This window comes from Macrosteles quadrilineatus, unplaced genomic scaffold (genome assembly GCF_028750875.1).
Source record: "Macrosteles quadrilineatus isolate MER2022 unplaced genomic scaffold, UCM_ALF_1.0 Scaffold_1__1_contigs__length_201487025, whole genome shotgun sequence".
NCBI classification, from domain to species: domain Eukaryota; kingdom Metazoa; phylum Arthropoda; class Insecta; order Hemiptera; family Cicadellidae; genus Macrosteles; species Macrosteles quadrilineatus.
Window position 1 is genome coordinate 7,971,768 of NW_026542594.1, and position 27,360 is coordinate 7,999,127.

General features: G+C 36.0%; 1 protein-coding gene across 1 annotated transcript; it reads right to left on the reverse strand.

Moving 5' to 3' along the window:
• Positions 1-7,267: 7,267 nt before the first annotated feature.
• LOC129003188 (maternal embryonic leucine zipper kinase-like) lies at positions 7,268-23,293 on the reverse strand. The gene is made up of 8 exons (XM_054431502.1): positions 23,198-23,293; positions 19,970-20,131; positions 18,391-18,541; positions 16,413-16,522; positions 14,464-14,617; positions 13,376-13,482; positions 7,426-7,593; positions 7,268-7,300 (listed from the first exon to the last, which is right to left on the reverse strand). The coding sequence occupies exons 2-8, from the start codon at positions 20,111-20,113 to the stop codon at positions 7,268-7,270; spliced, it is 867 nt and encodes a 288-aa protein (XP_054287477.1). The 5' UTR covers positions 20,114-20,131; positions 23,198-23,293.
• Positions 23,294-27,360: the final 4,067 nt, after the last annotated feature.

The following is a 27,360-nucleotide window of genomic DNA, read 5'->3' on the forward strand; positions in this document are numbered from 1 at the left end:
TTACAAGTGTAGTAAGAGCGTTTTTACATTACGTAGGTGAATGTTGTGCAACGAGCGAAGGCGAGTTGCATAATTCACCGAAGTGATGTAAACACGCTCTTGCGTATCATGTAACGTACAAAATTTTACCTGACCCGACAATATTAAGGAGGTTACGAGCAATATACTTCATTATCAATTTCACTCATCTTCTAACAGTAACGTCCATTTACAAACAAAAGCTAGGTTAGGAAAATTCTTCAACGCATAACAATAAAATTCAAACACACAGCTGATTTCTAGCGTTGAACGTCGTTGGCTCCATGGAGGTATATTTTTTAAGTTATCCACTCAATGTTATTTAAATGGGTTTCATTACATCACCGAGTGAGTTTTTTTCAACTTTACATCACTCGAGAAGTAAGGAAGTTGTATACATCACGCTTGGGATAGGGAAGTTTAACATGGCGGGTTAGGTAAATATATTGACTAGAGCATTTTTCAATAGGCACAACCATTGTAATGTTGATATTTATTTAACGTCATATTTTTGTTATTTTCGTTATCAAATTTGTTATGTAATGTACACTGCAATCGGAGTGTCGTTATTACCGCGAGTCACGACGGACGATGTATTGACAATTCGGAATTTGGTCAACTCGAGTCGTGAACATCATTGTGCGCTGTGATCGGTGGGCGGGGGAGGAATGACCTTCACAGACCGCGCACCTGCTTACTGGCCACACCCCAGCGCAATGGGTCCAAATCATCGATATGTCCAAATGTATGTAATAAACATAAAGGAATCAGCTTTGAAACGTCAAAAAACTCACACAGAATATTTTGAGTTGTTTTTTGCTGAAGAAATAATACTGGGCAGACCTCCAACCAAAAAAAAAGGTGCGAAGAACGTTTAAAGAGATTTCCTGAGCTGCAAGGAATAGGAAATTACCTGAAGATCAAATGAAAGGTAAACGCAATAGTACAGGAAAGAACGCAGAAAAGCCTGAACAAATTATCACATTAGTTGTTTTTACTGTGTTGTATCATTTTTAACTTATCCATAATGCCAGTTTAAACATGTTGGTATTATCTGTCGTTTTTCATAGTCCTCCAATGTATTATTCGTTTATGAATTTAAACACCAACAGTAATGTTTAAACTATCACATTAGTTGTTTTTTCTGTGTTGTTTTATTTGTAATGCCAGTTTTAAAATGTTGGTATTATCTGTCGTTTTTCGTGGTGCTGCATTGTATGAGTTGAATTTGTTTATGAATTTAAACACCCAATGTAATGTTTACTGTTATTTACAAAGGTTTTCAATGGCTTATAAGCCTTAGGGTTTTATGATTTATATGTTTTATGTTTGTACGACCATTTTCTACCACTACCATTTTAGGTTTTATTATAAACGTGTCTTTTAGAGGAGAGAATTATTTTCTTCTTACATTAAGCAATAATTGCCTCGGTCCTTAAGATGTTTTTGGGGCTTGTCAAACGATGAAATATACAAACAGTTCACAACAAACATGCGTAACGTTTTACTAACCCCAAAAGACATCTGAATAATTAATGTGAGCGTTGCACAATACAGACAAGAAACACTACGTTATTAAAATTATTGTTTTGTGCCCTTAGATCTTTTGAAAGTTATTATTTATACAGTTTAATAGTTGAAACTTAATACTTCTGTTAAATTTCTACCGGTACATTCTATAGTTACTTTCTGAAGGGCTACACCGAAAATTTTTACTTATTTTTACTATTGTAAGATGATTATACTTTATTCCCAATTTTTAGGTTAAGTTCAATTTACATTACTGTATTGTTTGTCAGTATATTTTTATGCCACAGTGTTTTAGCAATTTATTTAATAATATACTACACTATTTGTATATATTATACTTAATTAATAATGTAATAAAAAAAAAAAACAATAATGATTTTTGCAAGAAAATGTTTTATTTTAATCCTTAGAGAGTAATCTGGTAATATCTCAAACATTATTAACATGTTTTCAGACGGTTTGAATAACAGTCTAGTTACCTTGTATTTTTCATGATGTCGTATTTGTCCATGCAGTTTAACAAATTACTTCAATAACAAAAGAATTTAACGACATAAACCAGTAAATTACATAAGTATAAAAAGTAGTTGATGATTATTATTTTAATATTAAAAACGTAATTATATTCCAAAATATGACATAAAATATGAAAAATGTATGACGTAGTATAAATATTTATTATTAAATCCAGTTTTTTTATGTTTATTGAATGTTGCAATATTAATTATAAAAACTGTTATAACTCTAGTTACAACTACTACTATACACTCCAGTAATAAAAAAAGGTCATTCTTTGCTATACTGGAAAAAATAGACACTTACATTGATTAGAAACAAGAATAGATAAATCAAGTAATGTTACTTTTGAAGCCATAAAAAATGGACTTTTAGGCTTTCACGCCATCTAGAATTAGCAACACCACAAAAGTTTTTTTGGCTGGTTCGATGTGAGTTTCCTGCAAAAATATCTACAGAAATATGGGTTGCAGAAAAAAGCACCTGATGGTGTCATGATGGTGTCATGATGGGGTGACTGGGATTGCAGTATTGCTAGCTCAAAGACCACATTGCCTTCTTTGGAGGCGGCCATGCTTGAATGCAAGCCTATTGTAATCGTTTAATTACAACAAGTAAAGATCGTCCAAAGTATGATTTTCAAAGATATTATATCAAGTTTATTATTAAGTTAGTTTTGGAAGTACGATATCATCAACAAGTTAAGCTCAACACCACAATGAATGATAACACCATGTTGCGGTATCAACTTGAAGTGACGACTTTTATGAATAGCATTATAACACTATCTGAGACAGGGATCTCAGATGGTGCGTATTTAACCTGCATATGAAATTATATAATATCAACATAAAAATGATGAAAATATGTTACTATTGAAAAAATTGTATGCACATTAAAATACATTTATCCGAAATTTTATAAAACTTATAATTAAATCTTCAGTTATAACGTTGTCTAAGGAATATAAGAATATATTCCAGGTAAAGTGGTGTCAACATTTGCCTCACATACATAATATTAATGACGGGGGTACGGACATGAATATTCATGTATGTATACATGGTAATTTTTTTATATATTTATTTAAACCATTGCTTATACTTATACAAAGTCAAAGTCATCTTTATTGTCACATAACGTTTTTTTCAAATGCTCTGGCACAGCCGACATTGTCAAACTATACTAAGATAAACTAGCTAATTGGTAAAAATAAATACATAGTAAAAAAAAAAAACAATTCACATAGATTTGTCTTCGAGAAACAGATCTATACTAAAATAATTATTTTCCAACAAAAACTAAACAATGTTTCCTTAAAAGATACTAATCCTATGATTGATTCGTTGAACCCAGGCAAATAGTAAAAACATCTTTTACCCATATAAGAAGGTGTCCTCTCCACAAGATTTAATCTGTGTATAGGATATTGAAAATCTTTATTAAATCTAGTGTTATAATTGTGCCGATTATTTTCACTGAGGAGTTTTTCGAAATTTGATTTCACATACAATAAACATTTAAGAATATACAAATTAGGGACGGTTAGAATTTTTAGTTCTTTAAAAAGTTGTTTGCAAGAATGTTTTACGGGTTTGAAAACATTATTCTAAGTATTACTTTTTTGAAGTTTAAAAAGTTGATACGAACCAGAGGTGACGCCCCAAAGCTTGAATTTTTCCATACTGTTCCATACTGTAAAATTGATGAAAATAAAGCGTGATAAATCATTAGTCTAGTGTTTAAATCATTTCTTAAGACCATTCAATTAATTATATTACCCTTAAACATTTAGCATTAACTGTTTTTACGTGTCCTCCTAATTTCATTCTCATACCTCCACAAAACCCTCTGAGATATCGCCGTAAAGTCCTCTCTTACAGTCCCACAAATCCCTCTCTTATATCCATTGAAAGTTACTTGGTATCCTATTTCACCGTCTAACATTCTCAAAAACTATTTATAGGCCTACATAACCCCACAAATATCTATCTTGCATATCTCCACAAGATCCGCTCTCATATCCTCATAACGCCCTCTCTTGTGTCTCCTGGATAATCACCATCGCACAAACCCAAGTAACTGTAGAACTATCAACTCTTTTCTCATATCGCCATAAAGTCCTCTCTTATATTCCCACAAGTCCCCCTCATATATCCTCACAAAACCCTCTCATTTATCCCCACATGCCCCTCTCTCATATCCTTATAAATTCCTCTCTTATATCCCCACATGCTCCTCTCTTATATCCCCACATATCCCTCTCACATATCCTCACTATGCCCTCTCTTACAATGACCGTTATATCCTCTGAATGTTCTCTCTTATATCCCCACTAATTCCTCTCACATATCCTCGTAAATCCCTCTCTCATAGTGACCGTTATAGCCCCACAAGGACAAAAATCGGCACTTGGTAAATGGACGAATTTTTGAGAGAGGGCCACAAAAAACAACTGCTAAAATTTTATCTAACAATCTTCTCTCGCTAGATTCTTTCTAACACTAAAAATGGCAGAGTTCCACAAGTGACCATACAAACAAGTATCCCCGCAAAGCACCAGATGCTGGACAGAGAGAGAGAGAGAGAGAGAGAGGAGAGAGAGAGAGAGAGAAGAGAGAGAGAGAGAAGAGAGAGAAGAGAGAGGAAAAGAGAGAGAGAGAGAGAGAGAGAGAGAGAGAGAGAGAGAGAGAGAGAGAGAGAGAGAGAGAGAGAGAGAGAGAGAGAGAGAGAGGGAGAGAGAGGGAGAGAGAGAGAGGAGAGAGAGTGAGAGAGAGAGAGAGAGAGAGAGAGAGAGAGAGAGAGAGAGAGAGAGAGAGAGAGAAAGAGAGATAGTAGATAGGGGCGTTTGATAAGGAATCTGAAAAAGTAAACAAACAAGGAACAACGACACGTCTCGCCCACTACATTTGCACACGTGACCACTTTTTGTTTCTTCCTTATCTTTTCATCCGTCCCAAAATAGAATTCCTGAAATAGTTTGTTGGTATAATCTCCCCTCCCACACAAGGCGCAGTGCTCAGTGCGCACTGTAGGTTGCCACGGCAACCGTGTGTCGTCATAGCGACTTAGCCAATCACGCACTCGCACTTCGCACTGCGTTGTATATTACGATACGAATGTCAAATAGTTGTATTAGAAAGACAACGCGATAGGTGGTAGTTTCCTCAAAATTACGATCGATAATCATTGCGTCTTGACTGAGCTGAGGTTCGTGCTTATCAAGACACAATTATGAAACGGAGGAGAGTAAATTTAAATGAAAGTTAGTTCCTTATTTATTAATTTAATTTTTATTTGCTAGTTCAATAAGTATTCGGCTCGAACATTTCGAACTTTTTGAAAATCACGAGCCGAGCCGAATAGCGTCCTATTCGGCTCGAAAAAGCTCGATGTTCGAATACTCGCACACCCCTAGCGCCAACCTCCCACATCAGTTTGAAAAAATTGACCATCAGAAGGGCGCTCTTGTTGTAACTTTTGTTAATACTGAAACCTCTGACTGGCTAAAGAGGGTGCCCCCAGAGGGGAGGTAACTGCCCGGTGTTGGAACCGGCACTTCAGGTAGGCCACAGTTACGGACGACTGGACAAGCCAGCCTCTTTGGGTTGTACCCAAAGTGAGAGTACCCAGTGACACTCCTCTATCCAGGATGGGGGGTTCAGCTCTGCGAGACTTTGGTCTCCCATCTGCCTGGGGCTGTGGTCCTTTGGGCTCTGTCCTGCCTGTTGTGTATGGCTCTGAAAGTAGCCTCTTCCTGGGAGGTGAAAAACGGGCAATTGCTAAGCCCCATAAGAGGAGGTAACTGCTCGGTGTCGGAATTGGCATTCCAAGTAGGCCATAGTTATGGACTACTGGACAAGCCAGCCCCTTAGGGGAGAGTACCCAGTGACATTCCTCCATCCAGGTTGGTGGAGTGTTCAGCTCTTCGAGAGGTGGTAGTGTGCCATCAATCTCCTACCTGCCTGTGGCTGTGGTTCTATGGGCTTCGGCCCGCTTGTTGTGTGCGACCGACATTATGTGTGGCAAATCCTCGACTTTGGAAGTAGCCTTTTCCTGGGAGGTGAAAATGGGCTTGTACCCGTAAGCTCACGGGGACACTCTCTGGGAACGAAGCTTTCCGCAGTGTGAGGGCAACGGCAGGTGGTCACACTCCATCCCTACCTCTGTCTCTATCCCTGTCTCTGAGCCCGGAGGGTATGGTTCTCGAGAGTGTGGGGGGTTTTCCTTGAAGGAACCTCAATTGAGTTAAGGGTGTCGCCATCTTTGGTGGATAGGTTTATCCGGGTGGGTCCCACTTCTATACCTGCCTCCTTTTGGGAAACCCTGATGGTCTGGCAGTGATGCTGGGCTAGATGGACAAATGAAGTAGATCGGGTGCTGGGATCAAGCCCGCTGGGGGTTTCTGGGGATCTATCGCCCTGGTTATCCCTGGTTTCCCAGTGAATAGGTTGGCTTCGATCGGGTAGTGGTGTAAATAGGTGGTTGCTGATGGTCCCCTTCCTCCTGGCTTTGATGGCGTGTTTCGGCCTGTCAGGGATTAGATAGGTCCCGAGTGTTGCGTGCACTGTGTTGCATTCAGGGCATTTCATTATGGTCCTTCAGGGTTTCGGCCCTGGTGGAACCCATTTGGAGTGAGTATATGTGCGACCAAGTAATCGGTATCCCTGGTTAAGATTGAGGGGTACCCTCTTTCTGAAGGGTTGCTTCGGCAGCCAGTGAGCTTGATGGCCTTAAGTCATCCACCCATGGTGTGTTCAAGGTTGGTGCGTAAGCTCCGGCCGACACTATGGGTCCCGGGTTGAGTATTAGGTACCGGGTAGCCGTCGGGGTGTCTTGGCTCCTTCGACAAAATGAACATGGACAAAAAAATGAACATGGCTAATGAGGGTGGCACCGAAGTTAGCGCTTGAAGGTGAGAAGGGTATGGAGGTAATGGTAACAGACTATAGGGATCTGCTACACACGACCAAAGTGCTCCTCTGCACCGACAGGCTTCTGGTTAAAGTCGAAGCCTCTAAAGTGTTTGTTCAGATGGAGCGGCAAAATCCTGGCGACACGACCAGGGATTGGCATGTCATTGGTGGGAAGGAGAAGGATGATCATCAGATACTTGTTCTTGCCATTGATGAAATGAATGAGCAGGTTCTATAAGATCGTGGCTGGATCATCTACCTGGGCCTGGGGAAATTGCAGCTCAGAGTTATCTCTGGTGATCCCTCTGTTGACCCAGGTCCTACAGGCGAACCTACAACACAGTAAGCCTACCACGGCTGTGTTCTGTCTGAGCACGGTAAGCAGTCCTTAGATTTTGCTCTGATTCAGGAACCCTGGGTCAATAATTTTAGAATATAGACTTACCTCGTACATGCTGTCGAAGTAGACTGGTTCATTGTATCCTCGCAGTATCCAAGGATGGTGCCTCAACTCGTCCACTGTGATTCTCTTGGCAGGATCAGTCTGTAGCATGGCTCTCAGTATCTGACGGCTTCCTTCAGACAGGTAGTCTGGGGTTGTATACTTGCCACTCTATACAACACATGTCTCATTACAATCAACTTAAATACAATTCCTTAAAAACCTCAAGTTTACCACTTGAGTCTTAAGTTTCTTTATTAAATTTCAGAACCTATATGACTAGGTAAGCGGTCTCAGGTCTGCCAATTGATCGGAGCAAACAAAAAAAATGTAAAAAATTTTAAAAAAGGGTGAGAAGTCCACTGCACTATACATCCACGTGTTTACAATGGACTATTTAATTAATAATGTTGATTTGACTCTCGCTAGTTGGTTAGAAAAGCTAATTGAACACTTGATATTGGACACTTTAGGTGAACCTGAAGAAAACTCATTCTTCCTTAGTTGAAAATGTGGTCAGTGACAGTGAAATGTTCTAATGTTTTGGTTATGTAGTCTAAAGTGTTGTGTTTCTTGTGCGAGTTTGAACTCTTCCTTATTAAGGAAAGTCTGCTATTCTCGCAAAAAAAATCTTGAAACCACCGTGTGCTCTGTCAAACATCTTTAATTGAAATATTTTGTTTTAGTTCCTATTTACATTTATCAATATTGTTTGATGTTAATAAAAACATTAAGTCAACATCGGCAAACATTAATATTTTCAACATCAATCACCTTTAAAAACTAGGTATCTTTAATACTTTATAACTTTATAGTATATTTCATAACAAGAGTAAAAAGTGAGTCATTATATATTTGAGACCATTTTTGAAGTGCGAGATTTATCGAGCACTTTAAATGGTCGAGAATATGTATAGACCCACTTTCACTTGTTTTGAACGCTACACTCCAAAGAATAATAATTAGGGATGGTTGGGTCCCGAAATTTTGGGAATTTTTCGGGAAAAAAATATTCCCGATTATCGAGATGGGATTACATTTGATTCGGGAATTTTTCGGGATGGGATTTGGGATTTTACCGCTTCGCGAGTGACGATGACGCCGCTATTGCGAGAGATGTTCACGATAGGTCTGCGAACGCACCGATCGATTGATCGCTTGATTTCGACGATCTCGCCGTGACCGTGGAGTCATACCGACGATCACCACGTGACCGCGGAGTCATACCGACGATCGCGCCATGACCGCGGAGTCATACCGACAATCACGACGAGACCGCGGAGTCATACCGACGATCACGACGTGACCGCGGAGTCATACCGACGATCATGCCGTGACCGCGAGTCCTACCGACAATCACCTCGTGATCGCGGACTCCTACCGACGATCACCCCGTGGCCGCGGATTCATGCCGATGATCACCCCGTGGCCGCGGATTCATACTGACGATCATTCCGTGACCGTGAGTCATACCGACGATCACGCCGTGACCGTGAGTCATACCGAGGACAACTCCGTGACCGCGGTCATTTTGACGATCACCCCGTGACCGCGAGTCACAAGTTTCTATAGGTACCTGTAAATTGTTACCCATTTTTTGGTTTTTGTAGATCAGTACCACAAACGGTAAAAATTGATTTCGTTGGTCGTTGGTAACTGCAATACTCAAGACTTTCTTTTTATGCACAGAAAAAAATCCTGTCCTGTCCCGTCCCGAAAATTGGGAAGGAAATAAAAATCCCGTCCCGTCCCGTCCCGTCCCGAACTAAAATTTCAATCCCGTCCATCCCTAATAATAATTTTCCTCATTACAAAAGTCATAGCATTTTTTAAGTTATGCCTTTAGTTTAAAGTTAGGCTAATATTTACATGTTGACAAATCAAACAGTTGATAAAACAATAACAAATATTTATTTATTTATTTTCCAATAATCACATAACATCATATTCAGACAGGTGATTCGTCATTGTTACAATATTTTATAGTCTCTATTATACTAAAATCATTACTAAAATAAATTTCATATGCTGAGCCTTAACATCTACATAGCTTCCATATATTCCTCCAATGAGAAGAAGGCCTTCTCCAAAAGAAAGTTTTTTAACTTCTTTTTGAATTTAGGGAATGAATCAGTGTCCCTAATTGAAGAAAGTAATTTGTTATATATTTTTGGGCCCATGTACTGAGGAGATAAATGGAATACTTTAAGTCTGTGTTGAACTGGTTTTCTATTGTTTTTAAATCTAGTGTTGTGAGGATGGGCATGTTGATCTTCCATGAATGTGTCAAAATCACTTTTAACCATTAAAGCTAGTTTAAAGATATAAGAACCATACAAAGTAAGAATTTTAAACTGAATGAAAAACTCTTTACTGTGAGTAATCCGAGACACTTTCGCTAAGACTCTAACTGCTCTTTTTTGGAGGATAAAAATTTGTTCGGCATGACTAGAAGAACCCCATACAGTTAAACCGTAATTCATAATGGAAGAAAAATAAGCGTGGTATACTGCTAATTGTGTGTCTAAATTTGTAGTATGTCGAATTACCCGAAGAACAAGTATAGCTGATCTGAGTCTCTTTGATAGATTCTTAATGTTTGTTTGCCAATTAAGTTGCCAATCTATATCAATTAATTCCAAGGTAATTAACTGAGTTTTGAGAATATATTGATGTTTGGTTTGAATTTAAAACAATGTCTCTATTCTCATTAGCAACTGAAAAGTGAATTAGTTGTGTCTTTGACACATTCATAGATAGACCATTTACTGTGAACCAGTCCCCGAGGAGTTGAAACTCATTAGTAATTAAGTCTTGCTTAAAATCCAATATTTTTTGTTCGGTGCAGATTAAAGCAGTATCATCTGCATATTGAAAAGTATGCATTTTTGTAACATTACATAAATCATTTACATAAATTAAAAATAAACAAGGTCCAAGAATGGAACCTTGAGGAACTCCGTAGGGTGTGTAACCCCACTCTGACTTATATTTAGTTTGGCATTTCTGTAATATAATTCTTTGTTTACGGCTTTTTAAATATGAAATGAACCATTTTAATTCCACATTTTTTATTCCATGTCTACTTAATTTTTCTAGCAATATATCATGATCAACACAGTCAAAAGCCTTGGACAGGTCACACAGCACACCTATTGTGGGCTGCGACCCGTCCAAGGCCTCCGCAATGCAGTTAATCATCCTGGTAATAGCCTTTTCAGTACTGGATTTTGAGCAGAAACCAAACTGAGATGGATTTAGTAAATTATTTTGTTCCAAATAATCTATAAATTGAGTTTTCACAATTTTTTCAAAAACTTTGGAAAAACAGGGCAAAAGAGCAACTGGTCGGTAGTCAGAAGGATTGTTAACATCACCCTTTTTAAAAAGAGGTTTTATCTCTGCATATTTAAGTTTTTCAGGGAATATTTGTTTGTTTACATAGGCAAAAACCAAAAAAGATGATAGTTAAATTATTTTGCCGTAGTAAACAATTTATGATAGATTTTACAAGTGATAAACATGTAACGAAAACAAATCGTTTCACAGTAGTGTAGTGAAAAAAGAAAAAATATTTTTAACTGAAATGGTGACCATACGAACGTAGGTAGGGTTTTTAAGCCATGTGTGTAGAATCTTGTAGTCTTGTTACTGACTAATGCTGACATGTTAAAACAGCGAATGGTAAAACAACCTGTTTCTAATAGCCTGTTCATCATGGATTTGGATGATTGTCAATTTGACAGCTTGATTGTAAGTTACAACGGTTGTTTTTGAATTATTTGTTTTTAGTTCTAATTTAGATTATATAAAGTAAATCTGTAAAATACTTTTTCTATTGAATCAGTGGTAGTTTCAAAACGTCCTATGATAGATTTTGCAAATTCTTAGAACAATGGTCTTCGGCCAAATGGTTTTGTCTTTTCACTGTTTAGAAAGTAAATTGGCTGGTTTATAAACATATGGTGAATTATTTATAAATCAGTGAGTGAGTGAGAGGGCTTTTACTTTTATATTTTTAGACTCTTAGATTCTCTGTTTACATTACATTGTTAATTGGTAGTTAATAATCGTGGAAAAAAAACAAGCCTAATGTTGAAAATTAAAAATTAGGTTATTTTTAAATTGTATCCAGCATTATGAAATAGTGTTTGGATATATTTTAAAAAATCCTCAATGTTTGTCGAAATTACCTTTGACTTAGGTACCTATGTTCAGCTGTTATTGCGTGATGCGATTAGCCTACACAAAATTTGCATAAGGCCCAATCTCAATGAGCTCCGCTTAGTTATAATTAATAATATCATTTAACCACAATTTTAATTTGCTAGTATTCATTGTATTGTAATAGACCTAAGCATAGTTTGTAATTTAACATGAGTGCATGGACTATATTAAAGGACTAAATTTAAAGCACAACACCTGCAAGAAAACATTTTTTTAAACATTTTAACCAGGGTGTCCAGCAAATGGGCTCGGCCGAATTCCCGCATATTTCCTGAGTAAATACCTTTTTTCTCAAGGCATTTTTTTACGGTAAATTTTATCAAAAGTTTATCAAATTGAAGAAAAAAATGTATATACAATACAAATAAAAAGAGTGCACACACTCATGCAAAACCGCTGAAAAACAGCGCACATTACCACTTAAAAAAGTCCATCTATGTGGCAGAAGAGGTAAAGCTTCTAGGTGGACAAATACTTATTAAGGTCAAGGTTAAGTCGATACCGGCAATGGGCAATAGAGACAATAGTTGCGCATTGAACTAGAGCTACAACCAAAGGTAGCACTGAATGTGAGAATTGAGGGGCGTTTGCCGCCATATCTACTGGGGGTAGGGGAACATTTAGTACTTTGGAACTAGGGGATTGCGGGATTTCCAATGAGCTGGTTGATTCTTCCAGTGATACCAACATAACAACATTATACAGCGTCACGATTTTCTAGCAGAGATGCCGTGCCAGTGCTACCTCCATTTGGATGTTTTCAGTCTACGACTATTTCATTTGTAAAAAGCAAGAGCAGTTCCCTGATTCCGTTAACTTATTAGACTTGGATACGATAAATAACTGAGCGCACGATAATTTTTAGCCGGCATGAACTACGTCGGTTGTCTGATACAGAATCCAAACATGGATGATACGAACAACAAAACATTGACCATGGCAACTTCCTAAAAAATATGAGTTTTTATATGGAATCGGTATTGAGAATCGTGAGTAATATTTCAGAACTGGTATAGAATCGAGAAATTCTGTTATCGGCCTATCCCTACTTATAATACAATTAATATTCTATAACTAGAACGTAATTCAAGCAATGACCTTGAGTTTTTAAACCGAGTTTGGCTTTGTTTGAGCTATGCGTGGATCGACACTGCTGCTACACGCTACACATTGTTATTATAGAGCTGATGGCGAGTAGGCGTATTCTGTTGCATCTATAATCCAAATCTTCTGTAGATATACATTCACTATTAAAATTTTTGGAGAAATTGGCTCAAAATTGTTATAACTATAAAATTCCTCTAAAATAAACATACATAATGATATCTATTAAAATTCACAGAAAACCCCCGAATAATACCATTTTCACGCGTAATTCCCGATTTTCCCGGAATTCCCGGTCGCTGACAACCCTGTCCTTCTGTCGCCTTTTGGTGCGATTTGTATCTAGATTTTTTGAATACTATAATAAGAAAATCGTCTCGTTCCTAGAGGCTGGCATTTCTCATAACGAGACCGTCGGCAGTTGGCACTCTAGTTACGACAATGGAGCGTCTCTGAGCGAGACGCTCTACAGAATTTTAAGGGTTTAGGTGAGCTTTTAACATATACTAAGTTGTGTGTTGTTTTACTGTTTTTGATGTTCTACCAACACCTTGTTAGGGAAAAAAACAATGAGTGAAGATGAGAAGTTAGGTTATTTTTATTTAATTAACTGTAGGCCTACCGTTATTTGTTTGTAGAGAACGTCGATTTTTTCACTCTCAAAAGGAAGACAACCACACAGCAATGCATACAACATGACACCCATGCTCCAAACGTCAACAGCAGCACCTGAAAATAATCTAAACATTATACACGGAATACATACCTGAATGGAGTGAAATTGGTTACTACTAGTAAACCTGACACATGGAATCGTGTACAATCTAGACATAGGAAAAGAAGTATATAGATCTTTTTTATTTACTGTGTTCAGGTTTCTTAGTTTTGTTGTTAAAAGGTGGAGATGGTAAAAGGTCTAATTGAGTTCGCAGTTACGTGCTTCGTCCAGACACATAATGTGTCCAAAAACCTAGCAGCACGACTTCCTTTCCCCTACCACCAGAGCGATAGGGATTATTGGGATTCGCTTTAACCTTTCATCTCCCCTTCATAGGAAAGGTTTAATTACTTTTCTTTCTTAGTTTTTTTCCCTCACATTTCCCTAGCTACTTTCCTAAACAATTGTTTTCTTGTCTCTCGTCAAGTTTTAAAGTATTTTCTCATCTCCAGACATTTCCTATCCAAGTTCTTCCTGTTCTCTCCTATTAGCCTCCTGAAGTGGACAATTCATAAATATGTGGCTCGTAGTATCTATTCCTCCTCATCTGCATACTTCCTCTTCCACTTCTACCAGGTTCATCTATAGAATTTTGCCTTTAAATTTTCTATGTCTTGTGACAAATTGCATTCAAAAATGGCCCATATCTCAATCTTGTTCTAGTCTCCTTCTGATGTTTGGCATATCCAAACGTTTACCTTTATTTCTCACTCTGCTCTCAGCGCATTTGCCACTCACCTTAGGCCTACACATAGCACATCTGTCTGAGTTGATGTATAAGTTCAGCCTTCTCCCTATGGTTAGTATGTGAGTCCACTTCACAACCGATCAGATCTGGACGACCTTTTGATTTGTCTCCTGTGAGTTTGGGGTTTAACTAAGGTTCAGTGCCTCAATCTGAAAACAAACTGACTCGTGTTCAATCTTTACTAAATATAATGTTTGGATACTGCATTGCCAAGTTTATGTGCTGATGGCTGGTATCAACTTACCAAGGTACTTGTCGCCTTTGATCAGCTCTGGGGCAGCGTACGTGGGAGAGCCACAAGCTGTGTAAAGTTGCCAGTCCAGTTCAGGCTGAGGCTTGGCACACAGTCCAAAGTCAATCAGCTTCACACACTGATCTCGATCCAGAAGTACATTCTCCTGTGCAACATTTTATACATCAACAAATTAATTATTTACTTAATATTTTGAAAGCAATATCTTTTGTAAAGATAAAGGTAAACTACCCAAAATTAAACCGGTTCACATTATTTTTCTCAATTTTAAATGCAATTTTCTAAACACAATTTTTCAATTTGTTGATTGAGATGTTTTTTTTCCATATATAGCAATAATAACAATGCTATTGCAGGTAAAGATAACCTTTCTTGTAGGTTGAATTAAGTTTGTTTGTACATGTTTTAGGTTTTGTATTTACCAAGAAAAAAAGTTTATGTAAGATCAGAGTTACCATGGCCCAAACTGGATTCAAACACTCAATCTATGGTGCTATCACATGGCTGGGAAGATGATGCCATATAATTTATTTTCCTCATGTCTGTGCCAGTGGCATTTTAGTAATGAAATAAAGTCAAACACTTTTAAGGGATAAGCGGTCCAAACCCATTGAAATGTTTTTTTGGATGTGCCGGGAATTGAACATATTCCTCCCACACTTAAGTCCGAGACTCTAAAATAACCACTAAGCTAAATAAATACACACATAATACCCCCATTTGGCCACCAATCACACCTAATAACTCTCCTCTCTTTTACACATTAGAATAGAACTGTATACTAGATTTAACTTTTTCTTAGGGATGAACATGTCCTGAAATTTTTGGGGAAAAAATATTTTTGATCAACAGGACGGGATTACATTTAAATCGGGTTTTTCTCGGGACGGGATTTGATCCGATCTTCGGCAATTTTGGCGAGTGACGAGGAAGCCGTTTTTGAGATCGTGGGAGATGACAGGAGGCGATGACGATGTCTCCGTAATTGATTGTGGGAGATGTTTATGATGGCACCGCGAAGGATATGTCGAAGATTGTGCCGTGACCGCAGGACTTGTCATGGAAGATATTGTGACTGCAAATAATGTTCATGATGGTGCCGTGCCCGAAGGAACATCGCTTTATAGTTGACAATGGTGCTGTGACTAAGAGGCATGTCGATGAAGACGCCATGAATGCGAGTTATGTTGATGATGGTGCCGTGACCGTGAGATAAGTTCACGATGGTGCTGCTAACACAGGACATGTCGAAGATGGCAATGCGACCACGAGATTTATCAACGGTGGCGCCAAAATCACGAGACTTGTCTGCGATGGTGCCGTGAACGCAAGACATTTCTAGGAAGACGCTGTGACCATGAGTCATGCTGACGATGTGCCGTGACAAGTTGACAATGGCGCCGAGAACCGGGTGACAAATAGTCTGTTTGAATACCCGAATGTGGTTAGCTATGGACATTTTATAAGGAGACTGATGTTTCACAGTTAAATTGTACCCTATCTGAAATGTTTTTGCAATATCTGTGTATTTTTACATAATGTTGGTGCTTTGTAGATGCCTCAAAGGCTGAAATAAGATTTTTAACTTTTAGTCATTTTTTATATCTGCAATGATGTTTACTCAAGATTTAAAAAAAAGCATTTTTTGCACATACAAAAAAATATCCAGTCCATTCCCGTCCCAAAATTGGGACTTACAATCCTGTCCCGTCCTATCCCGAGCTAAAAAATTTAATCCCGTCCATCCCTGCTGATTAGCATTTATTTACAATGGCAAGCTTAAATCTTTCCTGTTCAACAACTACAGTTTACTCAACTTTCTGTTGTTGGAATTTTTTCTTCAGTAGCCGATACATGGAGCTCATTGTATTTAAAAATATTTAATATCTATGCTAAACTGGCTTATGATTAGTCAAGTACAAACTTAGACGGATACTAACCGGTTTTATGTCTCTATGGACGAAACCTTTGCTGTGTAGAAAAGCAACTGCTGATAGAATCTGACGGAAAAATGACCTTGACGTCATTTCACTAAGTCGGTTGCATTGTACTAAAAAAGGAAAACCATCCTTTTAGTTTTAACATGATTTAAATACAATCACAATACAAAGGAACATAAAGTAATATGACAAGAGTCATAGAGCCTCCTCTAATTCAAGGAACTGAATTCTGGCGAACCTGAAATAGAAAATGTTGCACTAATTTATGTTGGAGCTGAGGCACAATATTTATTTACACATTTTTATTACTAATATTTATTACAATAGGTATGAAGCAAAGCCAATGAAAAAGAGGTTGCCTAGGACACGCGTATGTTGTCACCCGCTGAACCGGATGGTGCTGCTTATAATTTTCACACAGATGGCACCTGTCAAATTTGTTGTTATTTTTAAGATATGTTCAGTGAAATTAAGTAATTTTCTTTCTGGTTTTATTTCTTCTGTTTTATATTCTTTTACAGATTAAATTTTTATTTTCTTTCTTGTTTTATTTTGATCTGTTTTATATTGTTTTCTTGTTTAATTTTTAGTTTTAATTTATCTAAAGTGGTTGAAATGCCTGGATGTGTTGTTGTAGTCTCAATAGTCAAATGCAAACCCGTGAGTTAGTGACAGACCTAATAATATAGTTTATCATTATTTTTCTAAGGACAAAGAACAATGCAAACAACAAGCCTACTGCTGCAAACGGGCAGATCAATAATTTAATCTGCATACTTCCGTAATTTGTTCTGAACATTTTACTGACGTTGATTATCAGCAAGATTTGAAAGCTGAACTGTTAAATTTAGCCCTAAAGAGGGATTTTGATTTTAAGTCACATTTCCATCTGTCAGAGCTTATGTTTAAATATTTTCAACAAGAAATATGTTAACAAATAACTTTTCAAAACTTTAAGTATGGAAAATGAAAGTTGTAATGAAAATGGCAATTGATCAAGTGTTTTAATAATCATGATACATCATCCAAAGAAATAGCTTACCTATCTCAAAGAACAAATTCAAACAAAGAACAAAAAGCGAAATAAAATGCGGAGCAGGACAGTCAGATCAGATCAGCTTGGTGAGAATAACGTCAAACTCCAAATTTACATATCCAAAAGTCAATGTCAAACCTTTTCATATTAAATATATTAAATAGGCAAATTTTGCCTTTCCTAATTTTCAAAGGACAAAATAGAGAATGAAACGGTAAAATTAATATGAACCACTCATTTTCATGTTAAGATTGTAGTTACTATCTTCCGTAATGACACAGTAAATAGACTCTATATACGTAAGTGTTATGGTAATGATGATAGTAATAGATTGGACTTCGACAGTAAGTTCTTCTACTACCACAGTGAGCAGAGCGACCTTGCGTAGGTCAGAGAAGCAGATCGAGTTGTATAGGATGGCTAGTAGCGAGCTTACCGGTAGATTCAAGTGACGCTCACGCTTCAAAACATGCGTTCCTATTCTCCTGTTTTGGACGCTGTTTTTCACCCATTTTACATGAAATGTTTTTTACAGAATTAGTCATGTGCGTACGTGAGTTGTGGCCACCGCGACGACAACAACGACCGGTCTTTAAATGTATTAAATGTGTGTTTGTGTATTGTGCAATGACTGTTTTATGTTAATATATTCAAGACGAAGCGATAGCGGATACCTGAGGATGTCACTGTGCTGACGAAACGCGTCATAAATAACAATCATTTGGAACGGAAGAAGGTAATATTATTATTATTTATTAATAACTAACTTTCCAGTAGTAGGAAATGAATTCTAATTACAGCTTTTTACTACTTTATTGGTTTAATACCAGAGGGAAATAAATAAATAAATTGAGAGAAATATAAAATTTCCATTGCCAAGAACAAAACACAAGCTACAGATTTGACAATCAAGATAGGCAATCTACTTGAACTATCTCTTACCTATGTGGTCAAACAGTTCCCCTCCAGCACAATATTCCATCACAAGAAAGAAGTGAGTGTCAGTCTCAATGACCTGGTAAAGTCGACAGATGTGATGATGAGTCAGACTTTTTAAAGCTTCCAATTCCATCTTTACTCGAGGTAGGTCATCCTTTAAAAAAATGAGAATGACTATGTAATTTTGTACTGTCAGTTATTACGATATATGTCTACCTAGCCTTTTTATACTTTTTATACTTATACATTGCTGCTCCTCTGGCTTGGGGGTGGGGACTGCGCCTCTGTCCTGCATGCAACCTACTCAGTATATGTAGGTACCTTTGGTGTTAAATGTATTATTCAAGCATGATTCATTTTATTTAGGTAGCACCAAGAGAGTAAAAATGTAAAATAAAATATCAACCTCTATAAGGTTTACAAAACCTAGATAATATTTCTTATTTCAATAAATCCCTCAAGTATTATTTTTTTTTCAAAATTATCGAGTAAATCTGCCCTATGTTCATGAAAACAGCTGTGGCATTTGTTACAAAATGAGCTTGAATGGTAGGCCTACCACTACACTAAAAAATGACAATAGGCCTACTGGTCAAATGGTCATTAGATAGATAGATTTATTTTATAACTAAACATTATACATAAAATGCAATAGATCATGTCAATAAATAGTAAGCAAATCAGAGAGATACATGCAATCAAGCTACATCAATTAAGGTTTACATGCACGATAAATAAGTACCTATAAGATAAATAATACATACAGGCTTACTAGGCCTAAATAATATATGCACTAGTAATAAAGTATAAAATAAGCTAAATCACAGTAGGCGGCATACTTGAATAAATAATGCAGACAAGGAAGCTAGGAATAAAAGTTTTACAAGTTGGAAATTTACACAAAAGATAAAAAATCACAGTATAAAATCACAGATAAAATAGGTAAATCGATGTGGTTAAAAAAAACTAGGCTAATATCACAGGCAAAGAATTCTTCAATACTGTAGAAGGGTGTGACTGAAAGCCACCTGTGGAAAGTACTTTTTTGAAATGGTCAAAATCAGCCAGATGGGCTTCAAAAGGCAGCCTGTTAAACAATTTTACACCGTGTTCAAAAGAATTGAGTACCTGGCTCAGCCTGGTGTAGGGTCTAGCTATTGAATTACAATTTCTTGAGTTATAGGCCTAGCTATGAACGTTTCTATTAAGAGTTAAACTGTTACCAGTAACATTTTTTCTTTTGTGTGAAGCATGACGGAGATGTAGAGGTTTACAATAACATTTTTTCTTGTATAAAAAGTGGTCTGCAGTGATATTTATAATCTGAATTAGTCATTATAATAATACATTTCTTTTGGGCGAGTGGTACACCGATCACAAAAGGGCTATTTCCCCAGAGCAAGAGACCATAGGAAAAGGCATATGAAATAGACTAAAGTAGACAGTGTTAACAGAGTCAGAGGATACATATTTATTCAAGTGTTTAAATAAATAATTAATTAGGCCTAGACTTAGTTTTTTACATACAAACTCTACATGCACATTCCTTCCAGGATAATTTAGGGTCTAAGTGAATACTTACACCCAGACACTCTTTATCCATAATTTTAATAGCTACTTTCTCGCCTGTCAATATGTGCTTTGCAAGCTTGACTTTGGCAAATCCTCCAGTTCCAATTGTCTTTTCAGTTTCATATTGGTTTTTTAGAGCCATATACCTAACCATCTTGATTTGTTTTCAAACCTGTAAGCAAATAGTAAATTACAATTAGAGGTGTGCTGTTGGAGCTGGAGCTGTTTCAACGGAGTGCTCTGCGCATGGAGCGGAGCTGGAGCAGCTCCGACAATTTTCTTAACAGCTTAACAGGCGAATTTCCCTATAGGCCTAGGGAAGTAGCTATTTACCGTAGGTGGCACGGTATGACCTAGGCCTGGGACCGATTTACTTTCTCATTTTGATGTCCCCTGAGGCCAAAAACACCATTTATTCAAATTTGTATGTATTTATTTATATAAGTTACATCTGTGAACGCGATAACTTGAGCAGCTTAACTTAACTTAATACATGTCCGATTTTGATGACATTTGGTAAAGGAGTAAGGCGGGATAAACTTGAATGAGTTCACGAACCAGCATGATCGAACCATGGGAACCGGGGGGGTTCAAAATTTCTTAATTTCTCTAAACATTTTAAAAGAACTTAAAAAACAAATAATTTAGTAGGTAAATGAAAGTGTTTTGTACGGTTATTGGTGACGGAGGAAATTCAAAAAAATTTAAATTTCAAACTCCCATGTTATTTGTATAACGTAAAATGTTGTGTAGCCTACAGTAGGTAGTTTGCTTGTTTATGGATATTTTGATCAAACTTGGCATATTTATTTATTGTAGGCCTATACTAAGCTAAGAATATTAGGACTATAAAATTTTACTAAAAAAACCACTTTAATAGTTTCCTTGTAGCAGCTAACCTAGGTACTCATTAAACCTAATGTTATTGAAATAGATTTAATTGAAAATCAATTCAGACAAATGGAAATTTGCTTAGTCGACAGATTTGCTGCGGTGGGGGTATTTTAATTTTGACATCAGCCTTATGGGTTGCCATGATGGTTACAAAATAACAACGTAAATGTAAACAAAACAAAGAGTCTTGGCATATAGGGCTAACTTATATATAAGCATAGACTAAGCAACACAAGTAGACTCCTTATCCCATTGTAAATTTTGAAGCTTGTTTTTTGCGTCTAGTTCATGTAGCCTACGTCCAAACTGATCGCTAGTGTAGACAACATTTTGTTTCTATTATTTTAGGGTTATTTTAATGATTTGTGCTTTAATATTTGGTTATATAACTAGGAGACCAGTTATTGTTTATGATTATATCGTTTTATTAGTTTAAACAAGGTTTTAAATTACTGCAATAACAAGAAACAAATTGTAAACAAAACATAACCTCTAGATAGTTGGACGTACAGAACTAACAATAAAATTGGCTTCAGCTGTTCCATTAGGATGACTAATCTACTAAGGGAGTATGTTTTATCTATGGTATAAGTTAGTTAAAATCAAGCCAGATCTAAGGTAGGCCTATCCCCAGTAGGGTAGATTGATGATAGGTTAAGCCTTTAACTTACCAATACGGTAACTTAAGTAGGCCTAGAGTTTGATTTTGGCAACACTTTGATATAAGTTACAAATCCCTTCGTAGGCCTATTAAGTTAAGTTATCGGACTTATCGAAATATGGATACCATTGAAACCCAAACTAGGCCTAATTTTTATCGACTGTAACAATCAATAAAATGATGGAATCAGATTAACTTATCATTTAAGTTAGCTTTAAGTTATATAGGTTTGGTACCGTACAGTAGGTTACTTAACCCTCCAAGTGTCCATAGGTTAGGTCTTAATGTCCACCTATTTTTGGCACATTTGCAAGGTTTTATTAAAACGGATCTGAGAAACTTAAAACAATGTTAATTCTAATGTTCTATATATACCATTTTGTTTGGAAAATCATGGGCTTCAATATTATATAGGGAAAACATAAGGAACATTTAAAAAAAAAAAATTTGTTAGGTAAAAAAAAATATAATTTCGAAAATTTTCAAAAAAGAAAAAATTTAGCGCTCAATGAAATTGTATAAATTATAGGCCTAGGTATAAATATTTGAAAATAGCCACTTTGTTCTAAATCTTATGAGGATTACAAATATATAATAATATAAGGAAGTAGATTTGCAAATAAATACGTTATGGGCAAAAAACAGATTTCAGTACATAGCGTTTAGCTAAGAATGCATAGCCTAACCATAGCTAGGAATCTGGCTGATAATTTACATCAATATCACTACCTACTTCTTCAGGATCATCAACCAGCACTTCAAAACCACTTAAATCTTCTTATAATGCAACACGTATATCACTACTTTTGATTTTTAACACTAAAACAATGATAAACGTAATAATACACATCAGTCATCGGTCGGAGGGTAACCTAGCTGTTTACAAATACACGCACGTCAGCTGTCTGCTACATATTACGATCGGCTCAGATAACGTACAGCGCTGAGACAGACCTCTGGAGAAAGCTTAGAATGAAACGGAAATAACGATACCTAACTCGATCCAGTTCAATCCGATTCAGTCAGTTATAGAGCCTTCGCCGTAAACGATGTCTGCTTGTCGAAAAATCAACAAGTAACACTACACAAAGTGTGCTGCTTGTCGAATTTTCGTCAAGTAACACTGGGAGGGTTAATTCCAATAATTTTATCCAAGTAGCCTAATCTAAGTAACTTAGATCCAACATAAAAGAGTATTTAAGATCAGTCTTTTTAACTTGCTGTTTCATGGACAGTTGGGTGGTATACAAAATATCAAACCAAGTAAATTTGGTAGGCCTATTTGTAAAGCTTTTTCAAAGGCTGAAGTAAGTTACGTTTAAGTAAATTACTGAAAGCTTAAATTTAGGCCTACGAATGCTGTTTGGCTTCAGATTCGGGTTAAGCTGAATTCGGCTTAAGAATAGCCTAAGTTAAGTTTAAATTTCCTTAGGGTCCTAGTCTGTAGGCATACTAGGCCTGGGCTATGTGTTGTTAGGCCTAAATCAAGCATGATGTCAAAGACCAAACAAGTTAAAGTGAGCAATATTGTTTTCCATTTGAATTGTTAAAAGTAAGTAGTAGGCTAGGCCTATTTGCTAAGCTGGTAAGCTCGGCCTAGGGGTTTTCATAGAGTTTGAATTTTGATTCTAAGGTAGATCTAAGTTCAGGTTAGACTAAGTTATTGAACCTAAGTTTACTTACACCTTGATTTGTTGTTGACTTCCCAAAAATATTTGGATTTCTGATCATAGATGAAAAATCAATCACTTCTGAACTATGTTTATCTGCATTTTTACTTCCAACTGACACTGACAGACATCAAGCTTCAACTTCAACGTTTTGAATCCAGTCAACCATACCACAAACCAATAACCAACCAGGTAGGTAGATTCTCTAACTAACTAGATTTCAAAGCAAATGCAACGAGCGCCGAAACCGACGAGGACGAAACGAACCAACAAAACAACCAATAATAACGAAAACCAAGTGAGGTAGTGAGGAGACAGAAAAACAAAACACCTTGACAACTTGAGTCAAGAAAGGCTTGCTGAGTGGAAAACAGCACAGACCTCATTGATTATATATCTCTCCAAGGGATAATATACATTCATACATACATATATACATACAGGCTCCTCTTTCTACGTAGTCTTGAAGAGGGGGCCCATTTCATAATAAACTACAAGTTACAAGGGGGCCCATTTCATAATAAACTACAAGTTACAAGTTAAAACTTGTAACTTGTAATTTCCATTAGATTTGCATTGGGCGATCAGCTGATTTACTAATAATATTAGTTTGTATTTATTATGAAACTAGTTAACTGCCCGTGCTCCGCCACGGGAATATTGTCAGCAATAAAAGAAATAATAATTAACAAATACTGCCCAGATAGCAAAAAATACTTGATTAAAGCTTGAAACAAGTTTGATTTGTAAAGTTGTAAGTTTGCTCAAATGGGTCCGTAAACTTGATTCAAGTTAATATCATGCGTCGAAGTTCCCGCTCTTCCAGTTTGAATAAAACTTGAAACATCTAATTTGAATAAAACTTGAAATTTCTAATTTGAATAAAAATTGAAACATATAATTTGAATAACACTTGAACTATCTAATCTAAATATAAATTGAAAAAATACTTGATTCAAGCTTGAAATAAGTTTGGTTTGTCAAATCTGCAAACTTGAAGGATCGGGTTTGTAAACTTGATTCAAGTTAAAATCATGCGTCGAAGTTCCCGCTCTTCCAGTTTGAATAAAACTTAAAAGATCTAATTTTAATAGAACTTGAAATATCTAATTTGAATAAAAATTGAAACATCTAATTTGAATATAAATTGAAGAGTACAAGAAATAATTCTTTTTTAGCCTCTTACAAGCTTTTTTATTTCTGAAAATTTAATTCATATGCTTTTACCAGGATTTACACAGTCTTGACACATGTAATAAAAATTTCATATTTTTTAGGTTGAGATGCAAAGCACAATATAACCTTCCAATATTTCAGATAATTTTTCACAATCACAACATAATCTAATAACTTCAATGCCTCTAGTTGTTAAATGCCAGAGACACTTCTCTAAATAAAAAAGCGAGATACCATCTAAAAACTTATTTTTATAAAAGAGCAGGAAAACATGAGTTATTTTAGTTTTAGACCCTACAATTTTACATATTATTACTATTCAGTACGTAGAATTCAGAATTCTTTGAAATTAAAAATAAAACACAAGAGGTAATTTGTCTAAATAGATTTATATTGAATATTTACATAACACATTTACATTTGAAAATGCCTTGTGTCTTTAACTTTTAACAAACAATTCCCTCAAAAATTCCTCATTTTACGATTACTTTAATAATACAGAGTAAGTTATCTATTCAACAAGATCTTCATCCCCATTGAGTGGAACTTCTTCCCCACTGTCCACAGTGGCAGGTTTTTTCCCTCTGAAAAAAGTCAAAACAAATAGAATAAATATTAAATTTAAGGATAATTAACCAAAATGATCAATTTTGTATCTGGTATAAAAAAATAGGCAAGTAAGCAACATTTTAAACTAACGCAGTTTAACTCACAACCAGTGCAGGTCTGTTTAATGAAAATTAATTTATTCCTACAATGATATACAAATACAATATATGATCTTCCCAATAATATTAATAATAATTATTAATATGTATAAAACACAATTACATTTTTACTGTCAAAAAATGCTAGACACAAGCCCAGGATTGTTTTCACATTACTTCAGGCGAGACCTAGGCGTTGCGGCATTATCACTTCGATAAAATAATTAGTTGGATCTGCGGGATTTTATATTTTATCTTTTAAGTATAAAACTAGTGATAGTTCTTGGTTGGTTATCCTAAATATAGCCAAGACATTTGTTACAAATCTTGCTAGCTCATACTTTACAAATATATATAAGCTTTCATTTACTGTATAAATTAACCCAGGTAAGCCCAGCATTGCTATGAAACATGAAAACCCCTCTACAAGAATAAAAATACTAGCATTTTTCTTTTGGCAAATTTCCCTATAGGGAAGTAGCTATTACCGTAGGTGGCATGGTAAGACCTAGGCCCGGGACCGATTTACTTTTTCATTTTGATGTCCCCAGAGCCCAAAAACACCATTCGTTCACATTTTTATATATGTATATATAGATTTTTATATTAATAATTGGAAACATTATAACAACAATAAGTACCCTTTTAAATTCATTTTAATTTTTTTATATATTATATAGGCCTATGTCCGTGAACACGATAACTTAAGTAAGTTAATTTTTGTCCGATTTTGATTTTGTCCGAACCAGCATGATCGGACCATGGGAACGGGGTTTTACGGGGGGTTTTATGGGGTAAAAATGGGTTTTTCTAATTTTTGACCCTCTAAACACAAAATTTCCCAATTTCTCTCCAGACCTTTTTAAAGAGCTTAAAAAAACAAATGATTTAGTATATCAATAGTTATTTGTGTAACTAGTGGTGAAAGTGGCACTTTGCTGCACACGAGAGCAATGTTTACTCGCCTGCGGCTCGTGCGGAATGATCTCGAGTGCAGCAAAGACCATTTTCACTTGTGTTACACATTATATTTTTCCTACAGTCACTATAAACATAAAGCATATAAATAATTAGTCTTTCAAACACTATACAACACGTTTTTAGGTTCAGCTGGCAACACAAATGGTGCCCTAGAGAAAGTAGTACCCGCGGTCCGTATCACTCCGCTATTTTTCCTCGGCAAGAAATGTGCTCCGCATTTTGAGAATATAGTTCCGTATGTTTTTGTAATTTGAAGTGGTTTCCGCGCCTAAAAAAATGCTTTAAAGGTATTTTCTTGTTTATTAAGATCGTAGGAATGTTTTAAAAATGTTTAAAAGAAAAGTCCAGAAAGTTCAGAATTACCGAAACTATAAACACGAAATGACAGGTTAAATTTTAGTTATAATAGTCAATCAGCTGATAATAGTATTATTATCTTTAAGTGTTGCCAACCTATTTCCAAGCGTACACGGATTACGTGCATAATAGAACCACGCTGTTTTGTGTTGTTTCGTTGGAATCCTGATGTGCGGCAAAGTATAAACCGTACGACAAAGTATAAACCTTACGGCAAAGAATAAATATGCAGCAATTAGCAGCTTTCTGTACTATAAACAGTACAAGGAAGCCAACTTTGTCGGGTGACTGTAGGAAAGGTGTTTTTGTACAATTATTGGTTACGGAGAAAATCCAAAAAAAAATTTTTTTTTTAATTCCTATGTTATTCTTATGGAGAATATTGTAAAATGTTGTAGTTTGCTTGTTTATGGATGTAGTTTGACCAAACTTGGTAAATTTATTTATTTGATACTCAGTAATTAATGTTTTACTAAAAAAAAAACACTTTTTTACCCTCCTTGTAGCAGCAAGCCTAGGTACTCATTAAAGCTAATGTTATAAATACATTTAATTGAAAATTAATTCAGGCAAATGAAAATTCACTTAGTCGACAGGTTTGCTGCGGCGGGGGTATTTTTTAGCTTATACAGTACTTGAGCAATCATAATGATACACAATAAAAAACATTTTTATGAAAAACCATTATGCAGTAGGGTGTAATGGGTCAAAATTATAGAGGGGTTAAGTTTTTATATTTATTATTTAATTATCAGTAGGCCTATTCCTTACCTGATTGGTGATAGTGGTAAACCTATCATGGTAAGGTAAATAGGCTGTTTTAGGCCTATCCTAGGGTTGAGTAGGGATAACCTCACTTTTGGCAAAATCATTAAAGACACTATTTTTGAGATTCACAAGTCACAGTATTGCATCGTTGTGTACAAAACGAGTGATAAACCGTTTCCGTGTAAAC